The 23,854-nt window shown below is 33.5% G+C and overlaps 1 protein-coding gene and 1 long non-coding RNA gene across 8 annotated transcripts in view; one reads left to right on the top strand and one right to left on the bottom strand.

The window, feature by feature from the left end:
* Positions 1 to 4,179, top strand: part of LOC111096417 — a 32,113-nt gene extending 27,934 nt beyond the window's left edge. For all 3 annotated transcript variants that reach the window (XR_005361325.1, XR_005361324.1, XR_005361323.1), the window contains 2 exons: positions 1,912 to 1,989; positions 3,913 to 4,179. This is a non-coding gene — a long non-coding RNA (uncharacterized LOC111096417). The remainder of the gene's footprint in view (positions 1 to 1,911; positions 1,990 to 3,912) is intronic.
* The window catches only part of COL24A1 (collagen type XXIV alpha 1 chain), a 387,148-nt gene that overhangs the window by 318,083 nt on the left and 45,211 nt on the right, over positions 1 to 23,854 (bottom strand). For all 5 annotated transcript variants that reach the window (XM_038541487.1, XM_038541490.1, XM_038541491.1 and 2 more), the window contains exons 7-8: positions 13,800 to 13,853; positions 10,596 to 10,649 (exon numbers count right to left, since the gene is read on the bottom strand). In XM_038541487.1, coding sequence (XP_038397415.1) covers positions 10,596 to 10,649; positions 13,800 to 13,853 — 108 coding nt within the window. The remainder of the gene's footprint in view (positions 1 to 10,595; positions 10,650 to 13,799; positions 13,854 to 23,854) is intronic.

Genomic DNA, 23,854 nt, shown 5'->3' with positions numbered 1-23,854 from the left:
GTTTTGAATCAGTACTGGTCTCCATAAGACTTAGGTATATTACAGCACCTATTTTTAGATTCCTTGGGTCCCTGCTTCCCTTAATACTATAGAGAGGAATGAAATAATTATCTCTTCCTTGATATAGCCTAAGTCTACATTCTTTGCAATCAATAGAGCCTGAGTAAATCAAAATGTTTTAGCTGTCTTTTCACTGCTAATAATAATAAGGAACAGACTGAGCACACGGAGTTCTAGTTCCAGTTTTGCCACTAACTAGCTACATCATGAGCTTCAAAGTCTATATTTATAAAATGATGGCAGTGAATTTTTATTTATTTATTTTTAATTTAAAATTTCCTTTTACTGTTAGCATTCTGTGATTACTTGGGCTATACGAAAGTCACTACTTTTTTAATTTAGCTTTCATTGAATGAAAAACAAAGGCATATTTATGAGTCAACTTGGACTAAGAGGCAGAAGAAGAATTTAAGTAAGATTGATGTATATATCAGAGAAAAAACAAGATTCAGGCACATGATATAAAATAAAGATAGAGATTCTGAGATGTGTAGAATGGAAGAGAGTGGGTCAGGTTGGAGGCTTTCATAGCATAGTGAAAGATAATTATAAATCAGATTTGAGTGGTGGAATAAAAGATGGTATATAAGCTCCTTAGAGAGTTCTTTATATATGTTATTCAATGTGGTATTTTCAGTGCCTAAAACAGTACCTACCTCATAGAAAGTGCCCATTAATTAATTAATGACGAGATTTGGATGAATGAATGAACTGATCAAAAGACTTCAATGGATTTGAGAGTTACTTGAGTAGAAAATAGATTCTAATTTTTTTTTAGATTTATTTATTCATTTTAGAGAGACAGAAAGAGACAGAGAGGGTATATAGGTACAAGCAGAGAGAGAATCTCAAGCAGACTCCGTGCTGGGCACAGAACTTGATGCAGAACTCAGTTGCATGACCCTGAGATCATGACCTGAGCTCAAATCAAGAATTGGACACTTAAGTAACTGAACTATGCAGGTGCCCCCAAAATAGATACTAAGTATCTAATATCACATCTTAATTCTCTTAATGTTAAAATGAAAGATAAGTAAGTAGGATTAAAAAATGTCTTTGCTACTTTAATGTGATATTATTGTATCTATAATATACCGGAGTTAGAACCACTATTATAGAAAGGTCTCCATTTATTCCCTATATCTGTGACTACACTCCTTATTTATTTTCTACTTAAACACTAGTCTGTAAAGTTTTTAAATAAATTTCCTGGGATTAAGTTCCTGGGAAAAATGCCTACATTTAAATTTTGGCAGAGCTCCAATCGAGGGATCTAATATTTTATTTTTAAAAGTTAGTTTATAATATAGCCTTTTGAATATATTTGAGTCACTGTTTTCTATATTCACATAGGAAGAACAAAAAAAGCCCAGTAAATGACAATACACAATTTTTCTCAGATGAATACATTGAAAAAAAAATTGATGTGAACACATTCCTCAAGGAATGTCAATAGGAAAATTTACAAACTGTTTTAAAACAGATTAAAGACTCATTATAGGGACGCCTGGGTGGCTTACTGGTTGAGCGTCTGCCTTTGGCTTGGGGCATGATCCCAGTTTAGGGATAGAGTTCCAAATCAGGATCCCTGTGAGGAGCCTGTTTCTCCCTCTGCCTATGTCTCTGCCTCTCTCTGTGTCTCTCATGAATAAATAAACAAAATCTTAAAAAAAAAAAAGACTCATTACAATAAATTATAGAATTGTCTAAATATTTTTTGTGATGGGAAATTGCATTACCAAGAATTCCAATAACAAATGGGGCTCAGAATCTAATCTTAACACAGAGACTTTAATTTTAATACTTATTTCAACAAAAATTTCACCTTTAACAAATATATGTTATCAATAGGTAACCGCATGACCAAAAAGAAAAAAAGAAAGAGTGAAAGAGATACAGTAGAATTGAAATCAGAAATGTTAAGAGATGGTAAGGAAACAAATTTCAAGTATATACCTGAACTTTGCCCAAGCTTAAATTTTGAATGCATAAATAAAATGTTAATCCATAAGGAAGATAGTGGTACCATTTATATACAGGCCATCCTTACTTGACATGGTACTACAGGACCACAGAACAGACTGTCCAAGCTGAAACCATGCAAAGCAATATTAATAATGGGAAAAACTGCAAATGTTTTGTGACTTTTAAAAATTTTTGTCAAATGTTAAAAATTCTGTCAGTTACAATTGTGTAGGGAAATGAAAAAAATGCTAAACTAATATTTAGAGTCAATGTAATTCAAAACATTAAAAACATTGAGAAAGTGTCATTTCTTAGGAAAAAAAATCATAAAGAGTAGTTTGAATAGGTTGGCCTTGTATACATTACCATACTGAGCAAGCATATTTTCTACACTTTGGCAAATTGTCACAGTCCTTTCCAAGTCTGGATCAACTGTGAACATTTTATCCTTTGTACGTTCAATGTCATGAACTAGTTCCAAAAGTTCTTCTACTGTGAAGTTTTTTTGCTGGTGTTAACCTCCTCTGGGAAATCTCTGTCAAATTCATCACAACCCTTTCCTCATTTATGTCAAAAAGTTAATCTTTAGTATGTTCCTCTGGCTGTATCAGCTAGAGTCTCTCAAATGGCAGCCATGTCCCAGTATCAGTTATTTCTTCTATAATTCCATTTATGTTCAATTTTAATTTTAAGCCCTGTGTTATCTCAGGATAGGAAGGGAGTAATCTATTTTGCTATACCCTCATCTTTCGTGGTCAATTACATCTTTTGATTATCCATTGTGTAAAATATCTCATAGGTTTATCACTGAGAGACAAAGAAGCAACATACTACACGCTTTGCTACCTATGTATAACTAACAGATATGCAGTGAACAATCACCACCTGGCTGAATGATATGATGTGGCTAGTCGTTGATCTGGATGCATATCTGTTATTTATGTAGTTTTTGTAGTTTATGTTGTTTTGTAGGCAGAAGAGACAGTAGCAAAGTTTGTACTTATGTAATTAACCACAACTATGGAAATGAAATTTGAATCATGTTGCTGGGAGATTGGTGCTATTTAATTAAACATAAGTAACTGAAATCTGTGTATGTGGGAACGATGTAAAGTGAGAAATGCCTATATAGAGAGACAGTGAGAGAAAAAAATTCTCTAATAAATCTCCATGTTGTCAATTTTATAAATTAATGGTTTTCTCCTTTTAGCAGTATTTTTCCCTCACTAGATGGAAAAGACTTGTATTTACTCAAAGATTTTTCCTACATATGAGAAAGTATCCCCTGTGGTATAAGACAGCTTCTGTATTGTCACCCTACCTTTCTATCTTGGACTTCCTCCTATAGACTTTAGATTACAGAAAAGTAGAAGAATTCCTCTCTAGAACCCACAAAATGCCAAAGAAACTGGAGAACAGATGATTTGCCTGTGGTACTCCCTTCCTTAAAACCTTCCAGTAGTTCTCTATTACCTGATAAATTAATAGATATGAGTGATACATGATACAAGTTCTTTTATATATGAACTTCTGAATAATACCCTTCAAGCTTTATCTCTTTATCTTTATCTTCCTACCTCAAACTTCGTAACCCCAGGCACCAGGAACTGCCTCTTACCTGTGAGCCTTTCTTTACACTGACATTTGTGTGTTAGCATACTCACGTCTACTAATTACAGTATCATCAGGATAACTGCTGCTCTTCCTCAAGATGCAGTTCAGATGTTGCCTTCTTCCCTGTTCCCCAAACACTCTCCCACTTCCTGCCCCCAGAAGTTTAGATGACCCTCAACTATGTCCTATAATAACTTTTGCATATCTTCATTTTTGCCCTTGCTATAGTGTAATCCACTTTTGTAATTTACATTCGTGTGCTTTCTTTTTTAGACACTTAACTACTTGAAGAGAGGAACTACACCTTATTACGTAACACTGGTTTCCTGAATGAATTGCAAGGCAAAAAACAATTGTGACTAAAACAACTATAGCCTTCCAGAGTTAGCGACAGATTTTTATCTCCAAAATGAAACTCCTCTTTTGTTTGAGGCAATTTCCCTGGATCTTTTGCTTCTGTCTTGTCTCAAGAAGCTGAGGCAAAGGTGGGCTAACCTTGTATATAAGCATGTGAAAAGTAACATCACTGAGAGATCAATAAACAGGTTAACCAGGTCTACTCAGCCTAATTTGGAATGAAGTACTGAAAGGAGGACCCAGGGAAAACAAGACAGGAAAGAAGGGGCACTGATTTGAAAAGCAGACACTAAGGAAAAAGAGGCCCACTAGGACTGGGTGAAAGGACGCAGTCAATTTAACTTAAGAGCAGCAATCATCAGTCACTCACTAAGAATGCATGCCACACACTAGGCTGAGATACCACAGTGTAAAATATAGTCCTTTGCACGAAGGAACTCCCGAGTCACTCATATATTTCTCTTTAGCCATTGCTACTTCACTGTTTTCCGAAAGTGATATTAAATTTCATTTATCTTCATTTATCTGTAATGTAACAGCATTAGTTTGCAGATTAGGTAAATCCAACTTTCTAATGAAAAACTTGTCAAACACTACAGGATGCATAGCAATAATGCCTTGAGGAATACAAAGACCTAAAACCATGTTTGGCCAAAATAACCAGAGGAAACTAGCAAAATTGAGAAACAGTGATAAAATAACTGTGGGGAAAAAAAAAAAAAAAAGAATCCCTTAACAAAAAAATCAGAATGAGATGAAAATAAATAACTAAGAGAATGTAAGCACTTCTTGGGGGAAGGCTATATATTTCCTTAAGTCCTAAGAACAAGAAGTTTAAGTTTCTAAAAAAACAAATAAATAGAAGGCAGATCCTCGATAAATGGAGAATTGGAAGGGACTCAAATTACAGGATGAATGCCACACAAACCTCTCTATTCTACTCACCTCCCCTTCTTGAGAGATACTTCCCTCATGCACACAACAGACTTGTGCCAACCTTTGTCCTAAACTACTTGCTATGACCTACTGACCTACTAACTTCTAATCAGCACTTGGTTTTTACTTTGGTCCCATCAACAGTCCTTCTCCACTAGTTCTCATGGAGAAAAAGAGTATGATAAACTAATTCTCAAAATGGTGCTAGATGACAGATAACACTTTTTCTGAAGACACAGAATTTTTTTTTTTTAATTTCTGGAACCTGAAATACTTTTAGCCAAATAAATTTTCTCCTCAATGTTAAAATGTCAATCACAAAAGCTAGACAGAGGAAAATATCTTTGGACACAGGAAAATTTTCAAAGTCCCGCAAATTATACCACTGGCAAACCCTGGTTTGTCTGTGGGAGTTCAGTACTGCATGGCCTTGCTCTCTGTGTGCCTTACCATTAGTGGGAACAGAGGATTGCAGAGGAGAAGGCAACAGTGATGACAACACAGCCCCTATGCAGCAACATCTGTATTAGACTTTCACTACTAGGCTTGGACTGGATACCAACCCAATGTAAAGTGTAGCTTTCCAGATTTTTACCAGGATAGTGGGCAAGTGAGAAAATAATCTATAGAGATAATTCTGTAAAACAGTAGAATTCTCCCTAATTCTCTCTTCAGACACAGATCTTTTTGGCAATCCTGATTTTTTATTATCGTTCTCATGGACACTCAGTATTGTAGTTCGTTGGTATTGTCCTTGCTTTAAATAGATTATGAAGAACTGTATAGTTGTGAGTAACTAATAAACCCCAGTGCATTCCCCTTAATACTTTCACTGCTTTTTTCCTTTCCAACTTTATAAAGATATTTACTGTGTACTTCATATGTAATGGAGATTTTTAAAAATATTTTAAATAATTCCATTAAAACAGAATATGAATTCAATTGACTGTAAATTATTGCTATAACCATAGTAGTTAGTATTTTTGATATTCAGAAAAATGCTGCCATACATTATGCATAAAAACCTGTATTAAAATGTATGCATGATATTTCACAATTGCTGTGAGTTATATGCCTATATGCTAAGATGTGCTTAACTGCTCCCATCTGGCTTTTATCCTCTTGATCTGAGAAAAACTGCTCCAATTGAAATCACTGTTAATGTTCTTACAATTTTAAATAGCAGATTTCCAATTTTAATATAGCAACTGATTGGCTATATTAAAAAACAATTTAAAAATCCATCTGGAGTCCAAGCTCAGAATTATGACTCTTGTCCTCCATCCAACACAGCATGCACTCTGGATCCAACTTATCTGCCTTTGGCACAAATTAGACACTTAGTGGGAAGTAAAAATACACTTTAGTTCCTAGGAAAATAAAAGTACATGAAGGTGGCTAAATTGAGGCAATGCACCAGCCAACCTAGGGAAACACAGTGCTTGTTAAGATGTTAATACTGGTTTTAAAAAAAGGGGGGGAGGGAGGAGACAGATAAAAAAGAGGAAGAGAAAGAAGTAAACTGAAAAATCTATGGGTGAAAAAAAAACATTGCTACTGATTTATTTGCTTCATTATTTCTCTCAATATTACTTCTAGTTTTCAGAAAGTTTTTAACTTCAACCTTCTGTTTATCTCAACAGTTTTCATGAGCTGTCAGTGTTTTCCACATGACTTTCTTGCAGCCATTTTCAAGATTACTTGAGTATGGCTTATATTAAAAGAATTTTAATATTTCCAGATAGTTCCAACAAAAAGGAATAATGAAGTCATTATTATCTGTCATCCAAAACTATATCTGTTCCCTTGGCTTTCATAAAAAACAAAATTTTACTTCCTCTTACATATATGCCTAGGACAGTAAGAAGACTAAAATACATATCTAACAAACACTGGCTTAACTAATTAATTAATGAGGAAGCAATATTTGAAGTTATTAAGAACAGTCATATGTCAAACAGGCCTGAATTTGAGTCCTAACTCAGCCAATTAATAAATGTGTTGCCTTGGGTAAGAGATTTAACCCTCTTATAATTCAATTAACTTATTTATGATATACTAAACATATTGTTTGTCTCAATGAGGTTTTTTTAAGATTTTATTTATTTATTTATTTATTTATTTATTTATTTATTTGAGAGAGAGCATGAGTGCACATGAGTTAGGGGGAGGAGCAGAGAGGCAGAAAATCACAAGCAGACTCCACACTAAGAGAGGAACCTGACATAGCGCTCAATCTCACAACCTTGAGACTATGACTTGGGTTGAAACCAAGAGTTGAACCTTCAACCGAATGAGCCTCCCTGGTGCCCCACAATGAGTTGTTTTGAAAATGAAAAGACACAGAGCTCATCAAAGCAATTGGAATATTGCACATAATAAAATAGCTACTATTAATATTAGTATAATAGGTATAATGATACTTCACAAAATAGTATAATATATAAAAAAGATGTAATAAATTTCATATTAATCAAAACCCAAGTACCTTGTTCATCTCTCATAATATGCAAAGAATAGTTAAAAGCACAGTGGATTCAGTAGCAGTAAGTTTCATCTCTAGATCCTGTCATAATTCTGAGTGACCATAAGCAATTATCTTAACTTCTCTAGGCTTCTGTTACAAAGTGAATTACTGAAGTTCTTGTCTTGACCTTAAGAATTCACCTAGCACATTGGGGATCCCTGGGTGCCTCAGCGGTTTAGCACTGCCTTCAGCCAGGGCATGATCCTGGAGTCCCGGGGTGGAGTCCCACATCGGGCTCCTTGCATGGAGCCTGCTTCTCCCTCTGCCTATGCCTCTGCCTCTCTCTCTCTCTTTCTGTGTCTCTCATGAATGAATAAATAAAATCTTAAAAAAAATTCACCTAGCACTAACACTATGGATAGAACTGCAAGGATGAAAGAAACAGGAGTCCCAGGTTACAGCTAATATGAGCCATTATTCTAGGTTCTCCTAATGTGGATCCTGTTTGCAAGGAAGTAACCCAGAGTGACTCAAGTGGTTCAAAACATGAAACAAAATTAGTAAATTCCATAAAAACAGCTCATGATTTACCTGAACATTTTACCCAATAATTGGTCTTGCCCTTTCCCCTTCTATACAAACCACAGTAACAGTCTATCAAGTATATTTTGAATGTACTTCTATTGTATATTCATATTAAAATGACCCATGCACATAGTGTGATAGAAATTTGTCTCAAGCCTGCTAGGTGGAGAATTAGTTTAGGTTTAGACTGAGTCTTTATATCCTTTTCCTAGCAATAGTCATTTTTTAAAAATCTGTACATAGTTTCTGTTAATAGCCATACTCTATTCAACAAGAGGAAAAATTCTCAGAAACACTACAAAATCATTTTAAATGTTTAAACACTGTTCTAAACTAACTACAATCAAATCATAATAAACCATCAATGCTTCATTTACCAGAAAGTAATTTTGTTTCTAAATACTAAACTTTCAACTATACTTCTAAACTAAACTTTCTCTCTAGAGAAAATGGAGCTACAGTTGCTAATTAATCACTGGCTTCTATATGATCAAAAAAAAAAAGGCAGATTTTAGAAGTTCAAAAAATCATATAAGAGGAAAAGGAGTCTGTGAAAGATAATCTATAACACAGTTTGTTTAAAAGAATGTCGTATTTCACTTTACTAGACTTATACAGACCAAAAAGAATTATTAATCTTAAGATCTTAAAATACTGATAAGCCAAGATATATATGCACAGGTCTTTGGAAGCTAACACCTTCTGCTTTATTTTTTTTTAAGATTTTATTTATTTATTCATGACAGACACAGAGAGAAAGAGAGAGAGGCAGAAACACAGGCAGAGAGAGAAGCAGGCTCCATGCAGGGAACCCGATGAGGGACTCGATCCGGGATCATGCCCCAAGCCAAAGGCAGGCGCCAAACCGCTGAGCCACCCAGGCTGCCCCACCTTCTGCTTTAAATAAGCACAATTTCAAAGTTAAAATGATAATCTGCTGTAATGGTTAAAATTAGCCTTTTTAAATTTATAGATATTTCTTTATATATTCCTTTATACAATAACCGCTCAAACTACTAAATTCCCTTTCCTGGATTGCTAATTTCATGAGCCATAGGCATCATTTAACCTCAGAAAGTAATGATTAGTTCTTCTGTCATATGTAGTATCATTCTTTAGGATAAAATAACTGTAATATATGTAATATCAAACAAAATAATTAAGATAATTTCCATGAGATTATCTGTTTGATGCTATTCCTCAGTATAGTTCTTCAGAGATATACTTAGTGGTCAGAGGTATACTAAGAAGCATTAATCAAACAGATTTATGACTGGTAATCAAGACCAATTCTGTTAGAAATGATCACTCTGCAGTTTCCTATCTCCATGGAAGAAACGAACAACCTCAAGAAGTGATAAGATTATAAGCACTCTCTAGGATGAAGATTAGTCTGAAGGCCATAAAAATAATGGTAGTATAAAAAAAATAATAATAATAATGGTAGTATATTCATGGAGAAAAAACACTCCATGAGAACAAAATTTTTTTCATCATTTTAAAATTCAGCCCTTTAGCAAGAGTTATGAAGAAAAGCAAACAAGTTCATGTTTCCAAAACCAGATAAAGAGCTGATGGCTAACAGTTATTAGGGCTTGTTATTTGTCTGACACTGTATTCTATTCCATGGATTCTCTCATTTTTTCTTCCCCAAAACTCCCTATGAAGTGGGTAGTATTAGCTTCACATTTTACAAATGAGGCAACTGGAAGGTAGAGAGGTTAAGCATCCTACCCAAAGTCACTGGGACCTAGAAAATGGCAGATGGGATTTGAACCAAGTAACCAAAGCCTAAGTACCATTTCCAATCTCCCAAGAGCAAAGGAATATGACAAAGACATCAACACAGTTCATTCCTCTATATATTTAGATAATCATATCAAGTCAAATACTACCCTTCAACAATTTGGGGCCCTTAATACTTTGAAAGATATTTTGTATCCTCCTTTTCCCCTGAATAGTCAACAATTCAGTGTTTAGGGGAAAAAACAGAATCATGGAAGAGAAGCAGGAAACTACACAATATATTTTATATAAAAATAATTCTAGCAGGTATGTTAATATTTCTTTTTACCTCAGAAAAAGCCTAGTCATATACTTACCACCACTGTTTTTTACCAGTTATCCCCAATTCTAACTTCTATCCTACTCTTCAGGCCTCATATTCATATACATCATGGCAGAGATTATTACTTCCTAAGAAAATAAGAATCTTAAAAAAAAGGCCAAAAGTATTATCTACACCCAGATATATTTCACTTTACAAATAAAAATTAAAAAGTGACTTTAGAGTTTCAGAAGTAGGTTACAGCCCTAATATTTTTTTAAAAGGAGAAAGAGGAGGAAGATAAAAACACTCTATCAGTGACTTTGCCTTCTTTCTCCACATAAATTTTGTTCCCATCATTAACTGAAGGGATTTATTTTTCATAAGGCACTGCCTATTGTGGGCACCACTTTCCTGGATTAGGACAGCATCCTAATTCCTTTCGCTGAGAAAAGGATTTTAAAACACTGACTTTGGGCACAACTTCAAAATGAGATTTTAAGAGTTCAAGAGCTTCCAGACACAGATGACATCCAATTATGTGAAAATAAAACTACCTCTTACCTTATCACCTTGCATACCAGGGGGCCCCATTAATCCAGAAAGGCCTTGATTGCCCTAAGAACAAAAGAAACAGAAGTTTAATGTTATGCAAGGGAAGTGAAAATTAGAATTCCCTTGCTGCAGGATTTCACCTTGGACATCAAAATCTTACTGCATTTATATCTGATCTTTGAAATCTGTTCCCAGTTCCACCTCATTTCTGAGTCCTTTTGAGACTTTTTCTGAGGCTCCTGGCATTTCTGCCTTCCCATGCTGAATCGCACTGTACTTCCCTACCTCCATGCCCCTGCTCCTTTTTTTATGGACGTTCTTTTCTCTAGGAATGCCTTTACCCCTTGAATTCCTGATGTTTCAAGGTTCGCTGTGTTTTAAAAATCTAAAGTTTACTTAAAATTTCTACAAGTACTTTGTGCAGCAGCTGGGGAGAGAGCTTGGGCTGCTTCCTGGCAGGACTCCCACAGACTCCCATGAGGAACCTCAGGAGGCAGGGCTGTGGGGAGCAGAGCTGGGTTCATGTGGCACACCAGAGAAAGGGGACAGCTCTCCTTTGGGGCTGCACTGGTACTGGGCACTGTACCACTGGGGAGTAAACGCTGAGAAAATGTTTTGGGAGGATGTGTGTTTGTAGCCTGCAGATGGGATTTCACCTGTTAGGGCCATCTTTCCTCCTGACCTCGCACCCCTCTCGCCCCCACAAGCTTTGATGACAGCCTTTGAGCCCATTTGGGGGTAGGAGAGAGAAAGTATACTCATGTAAGGGGAGAGAGTGGCTGATAGAAATGACAGTGAGAGGCACAGAGGAGGCAGTGTGAATTGACAAGAAGAAAACAACAACAAGGAACGGGAAGATAATCTTGAGGCTCCACTTTGCTCCAAGCAGTTTTTCTTTATTTCCCTTCCTCTCCATCTTTCTGTTGCAACAAATATATTGTGCATCAAGAAACAACGTTGTGAAACAAAAAAGGGTACTCAGGTAATAATCCTAAATAACTCCTAAGTGACTGTGTTGTGTTTAATATTTAGTGCACTGGGTACTTTAATATGTCATCAAATTAAACAATCAGAACAGGAAAGATTGTTTCTGATGATTATCAGTTGAATACCTTTCCATCTGTACTAATTTCATTTTAATACTTTTTGACATCTTATTAACATAGCTTCCATTTGTGATGATTGACCAGTTTATACAGATAATTTTTTTTTTTACATTTATGATTCTGATAGAGGGAAAAGAAAGCTGCACTAGGAAACAGGCTATTGGAGGCTGCTGGGTGGGTCACTTGGTTTCCCTTCCAAGTTCCTCCGCCTGAAAAATAAGATAATATTTCACTTGTCCTATAGGAAAGGAAAAAGGAAAAGCACTATTTAAAAGCTACCTTTGTGTGCCACTGAGATCCCAAAAGGGCTTAAACACTTAAATATACTCTATGAGAGATGTTCTTTAGTGGATGTTCCATGCTGAAGGACTAGCTCATGCACTTCTTTTGTTTCATCACTGACCATATATTTATTGTCAAAATCGCTAAGTGATTAACAAACACAAATTGTTCTCCAATCCCCTCTACTTATCAATATAATGTTCATATTTTATTTGTATTCACAATGTATGTGTATAAAGGATCCTGCCTCCTCAGTGTACTTGAATCCAATTTAATATAAATATAATATGTAAGAAATGTTTTTAAATTTTACCATTTTAGAAATACATCTCTCAATTTTAAAAGTTGGATTTCACTTAAATCTCAACGGCAACATATTATTAAATCCTGTGTCTTACTACATTACTCCTATACAGCATTAACCACAATTAGTATATGAGCAACTCAAAAAATGAAAAAAGACTGACATACTTCCAAGCCTCAATTCCAATGCTGAGCCATCCTATATTTTATACAGATACTGTACACATACTGAACCACCCTGTATTTTGTACAAGGAAGCCACAAGTAAAGATAAAACCAAGCATTTGATATAAATGTAAATGCTTAATTTGGGGAGTGGGGGTTATTTAAAGCAGTCACCAAAACAGAATCGACCTCTAACTTCTAAATTTTAAGTAAGAAGTCAAATGTCCTATATTTAGATATATTAAAAGATGGCATTTTGTTTCTCAGATTGCAGGATATTTTTCCTTGCAATAACTAAGGGACCAATGAAAATATGTTTCTAATAATAAATTTCCATTATTTTTCTAAATTATTTATATTCAGTGAACTCAGTTCCATCATAGGAATAAAATTCTCAAGATTCAAGATTAAAAATTTTTTGAGGATTTACTTGTTGGTATAATACCTGCAAAGTTCAATAATACAGTGTGGGTTTTTTGTTCATTTGTTTTAAGTTTACAAGAGTTCCTATAAGCCAGTTAAAGAATGAGATTTCAATCCAGGAACCACCAAAATTATTCAGGTATTTTAAAAGTTAGTGAATGTGTATCATACAAACAAAAACATCCTATAATTGTATCACATTCGTTAAGTATTCATCTAAATAGAGCTTCCCAGAGGTGTTCCTAAAGACTCCATTTGTATTCATCCTCACTAGAAAACGGTATCTTCCTCCCAACAAAAATTTGGTGCTAGCTTTACTTTAAAATGTCAGTTTCTTTTTACCTGAATGTGTATGTTTGACAGTATTATGATAAAATGAAATGCATACTAGGCTAAAAGTCAAATATATCATTAACCCAGCCACTTACTATCCATGAGTCATTTAAATTCTGTGAATTCTGTTTTCTTAACTGGAAAACAAGATAATGATGACTACTTCTCTCAAGTTACTGTGGGACTTAAAAAAGATAAAGTATGTGGAACTAGTCTAAAGAAGTGCAAAATGACATTGGAATTTATGTATTATTGTATGTATGCCTTTTAACAGAAAATTTTTGAGATTAGGGCCACATCCTGCTCTAATCTTTTGTGCCCCCACCCCCACCCCATCCCTACCTGGCAGGTAGCACAATGGTAGTCCACAGTAGACACCCAATAAATTAATGTTAAAATTTTAATTGATGAGTTAAGCTGATGATAGAATTTATTTTTCAAATATTTCTTCCTTCATTAAAGTTCTCTAGCTTCTCTAATACCTTAATTCTCTGTCTTCTCTGTCTGATACCAAGTAAAATACGTATTTTAAAAAGGTAAAAATGAATTTTTAATGTTTGAAGTATATCACCATAATTTTATTCCATGGGCAACTAATTACCTTTTCTCCAGGAACAGCTTGACCAGGGGAAAATCCTGGATCTCCTTTGGGGCCCTAGATAAAACAATTATAAAACACTAGGTGAAGCATAAATTACATACAGTATATGACACTTCTTCAGTTGAATGCATCATCAGTTGATACATATGTATCATATGGTATTCAATAAAATTATTTTATATTGAAATGGGCATTTATTATTTGCTTTTTTAACATATATTCTAGCCTTATTTTAAAATGTCAGACATAGATGATTTTTAAAATCTAACAAAGTTATGCTACCACTGAGACGTCTTTCCTTAAGGGACCGATATAAAGGCTCCATTAACCTATCCATTTTTATGACGTATTCAGTTATAATTCCTATTTTTAGCACTGGAAAACCAGTTACTTTTAGTAAAAGAAATCTGCTTATAATTCTTAAACTTTTATATCATTCCAAGTTCAAATATTTTCCAAAATCTTGCAATGTACATGTATTACTTTTGTAATAAAGAAAAAAATAAATCAAAAAATACCTCTAATTGCCAAAATAGACATAAAAATAGATACTTTTCACGCTCTGGGAATCTTATATTTTACTTTTCAAGAGAAATATGACATTAGGTTTCAATCAAATTTTTTTTTGCACAATATTAATCTTTCTTATTTTGCATACTGGCAAAGTATCTCTTTTTCTATTTCCCATCTCATAAAATTAAGAGGCCACAATTGAGCGTCTTTATAATTCCAATTATGACTTCATTACCATTCTCAACTAGTAATAATTTCCATTCCTAGAGAGTTCTAAATGCTATTTTTATTCTATGAGCAATAGTCATGTTTTCTTTCACAAATTCAAGGATGCTTTCAAATACCACTCAAACTGAAGAAAGGAGAACCACAAGAAAAGTCCTTCATGTTCGCCAGCAAGTCTTTCCATTTTACAAATTAGAAATAAATATTCACTGGCAAAAAGGTCTATATTCTTGAGTCAAAAGAAATTTTTAAGAGAATGTTATTTTCCAGGTTGATCTCTTCCCTTACATAGCTATCGCCACTTCTATCAGTAAGGCTACAATTTTAGACCACTGATAACAAAATTATGGGACCTGAGAAACAGCGTTAGCAATATCTCAATATTTACAAACTCAATCCATTATCCAAAAAGAAAAAGGGTAATATAGTTAGAAATTGTAAGAGATATTAGAGTTTATCCAGTAAGACATATTTTATAGATAAAGAAGCAATGAGGTCCAGAGGGGTTAAATGACTTGATTAAAATTGCTTTGAAAAGTAATGACAAACCATGTCAATTTTCTTTTTTATATCACAATGCCTATTAAATAAAAATCTTATTTATTGGTTTTTGTATTTCAGTCTTTTATTATAAAATCTAGCCAATTGATTTGAGGCCATATTTACAAAGAATTTTAAAAGAACTTAAGAAACCATAGCTCTTGAGAATTTTAAATATAATAAAATTCTTTCTGGCTATTTTTTTACTTATAAATATCAGATTAAAAATTCTTTTTTAAATTCTATCTGAATTTTCTATTATCTACTTTATTATTAACAACTAATCTAACATTTCATCCTTACTTAAAAAAAAAAAACTGAGAACGTGGTAAAAGTAATCAATTCATCAATAAAAATCAGGTTGAAAGACAGAGAGCTTTTTCTTATTCATAAGCTTTATGCATCTGGGCAACATATTTAAAGAAATAGTACCAAATCTCTTTTATTCCCACACAAATGTGCTTGAGTTAATTGATCAACTTGTTCTACGACCATAATTCAAGTCAACATGAAGGAAATGCTCTTAACCTGGCCACTTGTGGATTAGGATCCTCCATAGTATAAAATGCATGAGCTGAGATTATTGAACATGCCAACTTTACATAAAATGTCAGAGAAATAGGGCATATTTCTCTGCGTTAAAGAATGCTCCCAAAATGTTTTACTTAGTATTAATTCTATGAGTCCTGACACACTTTTAGTCATACTTGATTGGCTTTTCAAATCCCCTTTGGAATTAAAAATAAATGCTTATAAATTAATAATTGACTTTGGCTTTCATATTGACTTCTACTTACTTCTACATGACTTTGTTAAAGGAACTATACATCCTTTTGAGTGTAAGAGGAAAAGGAAGCTGCCTACCTTTTATTATTCAAAGAATTCTCAAAGTTCCACCTATTCTACTGTTCTGCTATACAGTCTAAAATTCCCATTATCAGCACAACTCTTTTAGACTATTATTGGATTTCCAAGGGTCCTCTGTCTAGAGAGGGAAACTCCCTAAGTACTAGACTCATTAACATCTTAGAACAAATTCATCAGATTAGAGCCCACTCAATATAATGGAAAGAACATCGGGATTTAGAGTAAAAACACTGAACAAATTATTTAATTTCTCTGAATTTGAGATCCCTCCTCCATAAAATTAGAAAAAGAATAACACCTACGTAGTTTAGCTTATAAGATATAGGTCAAATTCCTCAATGTAGGTATTAAAAATAACAAGATTAGAGATGATTATTAAAATCAACTTTGCAATTATTGCCATCTTAACAAGCAGAGAACACAATTCTTGAATGAATTATTGATGGAGCTGCAAAATTTAGATGAAAAGAATTTGAAATTAAAAATTCAAATATGGATGAGCTAAATTGGGAGAGTCCCATAAAAGAAACACTAAGTAACATGATCTTGAGATTAACATCACTTGAATATTCTTTAACATTACTAATAATTATATAAGCTTCATAGTGTCAATTTTAAGCATTACACTCTCTAACCAACACTTCCTATCTTTATAGCTCACTAAGTGCCCACAACTTTAACAATTATTTGACCTACTGTAACTGCTAATATGTGATTCCACCACATTGTCTCATCCTTATGTGGCCTGACTTAAGCCACAAATAAGCAGCAAATACCAAGGTCTAAAGTTATAATCACTTCATTGCATATATAAATGGCACCATTTCTTCTTTATGTTTCTGTGTTACAAGCTTACCTGGCAATTCTTAAATCTAAACTCACCACCTACTCTATCCCATCCCCTAGCAGCTGAATGTGACTAACAGAAAACAATCATGCTGACAAACCTCACTTTAAATTCATGACATTTTATATTAATTGGTTTTGTTTTCTTTTGTTTTTTGGTGTATCTAATAATTACTTTAGTCAATTCACTTTCCCATTTTAATAGATAATTATTTCATAACTCTCTCTCTTCACTCTAATGGGTGATCTTACTTTTAACATTTGCAACCTGTCATAACTAAATCCACTATGTCACCTAAATCTGTTCCAAAATACTCGGCCTTCATAATAAAACCCAATCTGCCTCATGAGGACATCACTGACATACTGTTTTCCCTACATTATTTTAATTTCTATTTCTTTGCTTGTTGATATCACCAAGTAAACACATTGTATTTCCTCCGATCTTAAAAAACAACTTTACTTGAGCTACATCTTCCTTCCCTCTTCCATTACACTATTCCCTGTTAGACCAAAACTCCTAGAAACTTGTCTACGTTAACAAGGAGACTTCTTCCATTCTCTCTTGGACTTAATCCACTCAGACTATTGCTCCTACCCTACTTTACTGTCATTCTTTCTCAGTCTCCTTTGCTAGTTCTTCCTCTTCTGCCTAATATACTAAACTCCGGAGTACCCCAAGACTTGATCCTTGGACACTTCTCTGTCTATATTTATCTATAGGTCAAGACTATACATAAAACAACTTTTTTTTTTTAAACAACTATTTGAATGCATAGGAGAACAAGCAAAAAGTAGGACACACTGGAGGGGATTCTATTTTTGAAAGAAAAAAAACACACTTGGTATAATACACATAAACAACTTTTTTTCTAAAGACCCTCCACGGTCTGCATTGAATGACTAGATTCAAGCAGAAAACCATAGATTTTGGTTAATGGTGTCAGAGGACAGTGTGTCAGACTACCTGAATAGCTGTAAATTGAAGGGGGAAATCCAAGAAAGAAAAAACAAATAAACAAAGAGGACAGCTTCCCCTCCAAATCTGGATAAAGACTTTCTTCAATTCTTTGCTGATACTAAATGTGGTTGCATGAGACACATTCCAAAGAGTTCACCAAGAAGCAAAAAACAGAAGGCTAAAATAATTGAATATAAATTTCAGCTGCTGGCCACCACAGAAGAAATAATTTGAGGTTTGAGTCACATCATTTTAAGGGGCATGGTAAAGGTAATCACCTTTCCACTGACATTTAGGACAGGTATCCTTTAGAAGCAAATACTATATCCTTGGACTGACATACCACAATAAGTAAGACTAAAATGAACCTGCCCTTTTAAAAAACTACCAAACCTGTACAAGTTTAAGGTGATGAGCTAGTTATTTAATTGCCTATAGAACAAAGAAATCAACCATCATCAAAAGATTTCAAAGAAAATAAAGGAATCTAAAATTCTTGTACATATCATCCATAATATCTAGTACATAATCAAATTCTTCTAGGCATACAAAGAAAAGTAAAATCTGACCAGAGTAAAGAAAAAAGTGGTCAATACAAACAGGCTTCAAAAGGACCCAGATACTGGAATTAGCAGGTGAAGATTTTAAATTAACTATTACAAATATGTTCAATTATGATCATCAAAATTAGTGAGCACAGAAATATCAGCAGACAAGTGAAAACTCTACAAAAAAGAACAATAGAATCCTAGAACTGATAATATAGTATCTGAAATGAAAAATCTGGATGAGATTAACAGTATATTAGAGAAAGCAGAAATTAAGTTAGTAAATATAAGGAGAGATCTGTAGAAATTAACTAATGTGAAGTAAAAAGAAAAAAAATGCAAAAAGGAGCAAAGCTCTAGTGACCTGTGGGGCAACATTAAGTAGTCTAACATACATGTATACAGAGTCCCAGAAGGAAAGGAGAGAAAGAATGACAGAAAAATTATTTGAAAAAATAATGGCCAAAAATATCACAGATTCATTACAAAAAGACCAATACTTACAGATCCAAGGCATTTGGTGAACTCCAAATAAGAAATATCTACAGGAAATTACCCCTATGTACATTATAGTCAAACTGCTAATGGCCAGACAAAGAAAAATATCTCAAAAGCAGTCTATGAAAAATGACAGATTACAATGAGGGAAATAACAATATGACTAATGACTAACTTCTTATCAGAAATAGTGGAGATCACAAGAACCATATAAGCATCTTTAAAGTGCTAAAAGAAAAACACTCTCAATCAAGATTTTTATACTCTATGAAAATATACTTCAAAAAACATAGACAAAACAAATTTCAGGTAAATAAAAACCAAGAGAATCCATCACTAGCAGAATTGCACCCCAAGAAATATTGAAGGAACTTCTTTTAGCTAAAGGAAAGTGATACAAACTAGAAACTCAGATCTATAGAAACAAACGAAGAGCCCTGGAAATGAAAATAAATGACTCCCTTATTTGTTTCTTCTCTTAATTTCTTTAAAGACTGATGACTTAATACAAAAATTACTACATGGTACTTTAGAGTTTATAATGATATAGATGGAAAATAAATGACAATAAAACACAAAGGATAAGAACAACGTGTAAATATAATCATAATGTCATAAGGGTCTTATGATTTAAATGAACTACCACCATATTAACTCTAGTAAGTTAGAATGAGTTAAGGATGCATATTGTAAACTCTAAAGCAACCTTAAAATCAATCAATCAGAGATATAGCTGAAATGCCAATAGAGAAATTATATGAAATGCTAAAAAATATTTTATTAACCCAAAAGAAGGCAGAAAAGGAGGAATAAGGAACAAAAAACATATGGGATAAATGGAAAAGAAATGACAGTGTAGGCTGAGACCAAATCATACCAATAATTACACAAATATAAATGGAGTTAACATTCCAATTAGAAATCAGAGATAATCAGACCAGATATCTGTATTGTCTATAAGATCTAATATGTATTGTCTATAAGAGATGTGTTTTAAATGTAGAAAGATAAAGGACAAGAAAAATAAATACCAGGCAAACAATAATCATAAAAAAGCTGATGTGGCTATTACTATCAGACATACTAGACTTCAAGAAAAGGAGTACTAGGGCAGCCTGGGTGGCTCAGCGGTTTAGCGCCACCTTCAGCCCAGGGCATGATCCTGGAGACCTGGGATCGAGTCCTACATCAGGCTCCCTGCATGGAGCCTGCTTCTCTCTGCCTGTGTCTCTGCCTCTCTCTCTCTGTGTCTCTCATGAATAAATAAAAATCTTTAAAAAAAAGAAAAAGAGTATTACTGGAGATAAGGAGAGACATTTGATAATAATAAAAAGGATCAGTTCATTAAAAAAGACACAACAATCTTTAAACATGTATGCACAACACAGAGCTGCAAAATAAATGGAACAAATACTGACTAAATACTTCCTAAACATTAAATAGAGAAACAAACAAAAAAAAAATAGAAAGAAAGAAAGAAAGAAAGAAAGAAAGAAAGAAAGAAAGAAAGAAAGAAAGAAAGAAATCCAAATAACAGTTGGCTACTTTAACACACCTCTTTCAATAATTAATGGAACAACTAAATTTTAAAAAACCCAGTAAGGATGTAGAAAAATTTGATCACTAAACCAGTCCCACAAGAAATGTTCAAGGAGACTCTCTGAGTGGAGAGGAAAGACCACAAATAAGAGTATGAAAATAAGTATATCTGCATAAGATGTTATATACAAACCTAATAATAAAAACAAATTGAAGATCAATAATAGCTATGCAAAGTATAGGGAGAAAGGAATCCAAGTATATTACTAAAGAAAATGAGCAAACCATGAAAGAGAGCCAGTTGAGAAAGGATCAGAGAGAAAAACTACAAAAGCAACCACTAAAAAAGCAACAAAATAGCAATAAATATGAAAATATCAATAACTACCTTAAATGGGAATGGACCAAATGCTCCAATCAAAAGACATAGGATAACAAAATAGATAAAAAAGACCCATCTATATATTATCTACAGGAGACTCCTTTCATCTCCAAAGACAGCAGAACTTTGAAACTGAGAGGATGGAGAAACATTTATCATGCAAATGCATGTCAAAAAAAAAATTATAGTACCAATACTTATATTAGACAAAATAGACTTTAAAACAGATTGTAACAAGAGACAAAGACACTATATACTCATGAAGGGAATAATCCATTAAGATATAATAATTGTAAATATGCACCCAACATGGAAGCACCCAAACATATAAAAAAGGTTAATAATAAACATAAAGAAACTAATCAATAGTAATACAATAATAGTAGTGACTTTAACACTACACTTACATCAATGGACAGATCATTCAAAGATAAAATCAATAAGGAAAGAGTGACTTTGAATGACACACTGGAATCATCTCACACTGGTGAGATGGATTTAGCAGATATATCCAAAAAATTCCACCCTAAAACAACAGAATATACATTCTTTTCAGGTACACATGGAACATTCTCCAGAATAGATCATATCAGATTAGAAAACAAGCCTCAGCAAATTCAAAAAGATAGAAATCACACAATGCAACTTTTCTGTCCACAGTATTATGAAACTAGAAATCACCATAAGAAAAAATACAGAAAGCACAAATATATAGGCTAAATAATATGCTACTAAACAATGAATAGATCAACCAAGAAATTAAATAAAAAATTACATGGAAACAGATGAAAATTAAAATATACAGGTCTGAAATGTTTGAGATGTAGCAAAAGTGGTTCTAAGAGTGAAATTTAGGGACACCTGGGTGGCTCAGCGGTTGAGCATCTGCCTTTGGCTCAGAGCGTGATCCTGGGGTTCAGATCAAGTCCCACATCTGGCTCCTAGCAGGGAGCCTGCTTCTTCCTCTGTCTGTGTCTCTGTCTTTCTGTGTGTCTATCATGAATAAATAAAATCTTAAAAAAAAAAAAAGAGTGAGGGATCCCTGGGTGGCACAGCGGTTTGGCGCCTGCCTTTGGCCCAGGGCGCAATCCTGGAGACCCGGGATCAAATCCCACATCGGGCTCCCGGTGCATGGAGCCTGCTTCTCCCTCTGCCTGTGTCTCTGCCTCTCTCTCTCTCTCTCTCTGTGTGACTATCATAAATAAATAAAAATTAAAAAAAAAAAGAGTGAAATTTATAGCCACACAAACCTACTCGAGAAACAAGAAAAATCTCAATTAACAACTTAACCTTACACCTCACAGAGCTAGAAAAAGAACTATGGACAAAACCAAAACCAACAAAAGTAGGGAAATAAAGATAAGAACAGATATAAATGATACAGAAATTAAAAAGATAATAGAAGAGATCAATGAAATCAAGAACTGGTTCTTAGAAAAGATGAACAAAATTGATAAACCTCTAGACAGATAAAATAATAAAGAAAGAAAGAAAAGAAAGAAAGAAAACTAAAAATCACAAATGAGAGAGGAGAAACGATAGCCAACAGCACAGAAATACCAACAATTGTAAGAGAATATTATGAAAAAACTAAAGGCCAACAAATTAAACAACCTAGAAGAAATAGATAAGTTCCTAGGAACATATAGCCTAGCAAAACTTCCCAAAAGGAGAAATAGAAAATTTGAACAGGCCAATTACCAGCAATGACATTGAATCAATAATCAAAAAACTCCTAACAAAAAAAGTGCAGAACAGACAGCTTTACAGGCAAATACTACCAAACATTTAAAGAAGAGTTAATACCTATTCTCAAACTATTCAAAAAAATAGAAGGGTAAGTAAAACTTACAAATTCATTCTATGAGCCAAGCATTACTTGGATACCAAAATCAGATAAAGAAATCACCAATAAATAAATAAACAGAGAAATACATGCCAATATCTCTGATGAACATAGATGCAAAAATCCTCAACAAAATATTAGTAAACCAAATCCAATAAAACATTTTAAAAATTGCCACAACGAAGTGGGATTTATTCCCAAGATGCAAAGGTAGTTCAATATTTGCAAACCAATCAACGCGATTCATCATATCAACAAGAGACAAGAGAAGTGTATATGATCATTTCAATAGATGCAGAAAAAGTATTTGATAAAGTATAACATCCATTCAGATTAAAAACCCTTAACAAAGTAGGTTTAGAAGGAACATACCTTAACACAAGAAAGGTATGTTTGGAAAACCTACAGCAAACATACTCAATGGGGAAAAACTGAGAGCTTTTCCCCTAAGATCAGGAATAAGACAAGGATGTCCACTCCCATCACTTTTATTCAATATAGTACTGGAAATCTTAGACATAGCAATCAAACAAAAAAAAATAAAGAAAAGGCATAATTGGTAAGGAAGAAGTAAAACCTTCATTATTTACAGATGACGAGATACTATACATGTAAAACCTAATGACACCAACAAAAAACTACTAGAACTGATAATTCAGTAAAGTTGCAGGATACAAAATCAATGAAAAAAAAAAAAACCTGTTGCATTTCTATATAATAATAGTGAAGCAGCGGAAAGAAATTAGGGAATCAATCCTATTTACAATTATAACAAAAATAATAAAATACTTAGGAATAAACTTAGAGAGGTGAAAGACCTGTATTCTGAAAACTATAAAACACTGATGAAAGAAATTGAAGTTTATACAAATGGAAAGACATTCCATGCACATAGATTGAAAGAACAAATATTAAGATGTCTGTACTACCTATCTATATAGACTTAATGCAATCACTATCAAAACACCAAAAGTACTTTTTACAGAACTAAAACAAGCACTCCTAAAATTTGTATACGGCTACAAAAGACTAAACTAAAGTAACCTTGAAAAAGAAAAACAAAACTGGAGGTATCACAATTCTAGATCTCGTATTATATTACAAATCTGTAGTAATCAAATTAGTATGGTATTGACACAAAAATAGACATATAGATCAACAGAAGAGAACAGAAACCCCAGAAATAAACCCACAATTCTTAGTCAAATAATCTTCAACAAATCAGAAAAGAATATTCAATGGGAAAATGTCTCTTCACCAAATGCTACTGGAAAATTGGACAGCAAAAGA

The sequence above is a fragment of the Canis lupus genome, chromosome 6 (genome assembly GCF_011100685.1).
Source record: "Canis lupus familiaris isolate Mischka breed German Shepherd chromosome 6, alternate assembly UU_Cfam_GSD_1.0, whole genome shotgun sequence".
Taxonomy (NCBI): domain Eukaryota; kingdom Metazoa; phylum Chordata; class Mammalia; order Carnivora; family Canidae; genus Canis; species Canis lupus.
Note: the sequence above shows the minus strand (reverse complement) of the source record. Positions and strands in the feature narration are given on the sequence as shown.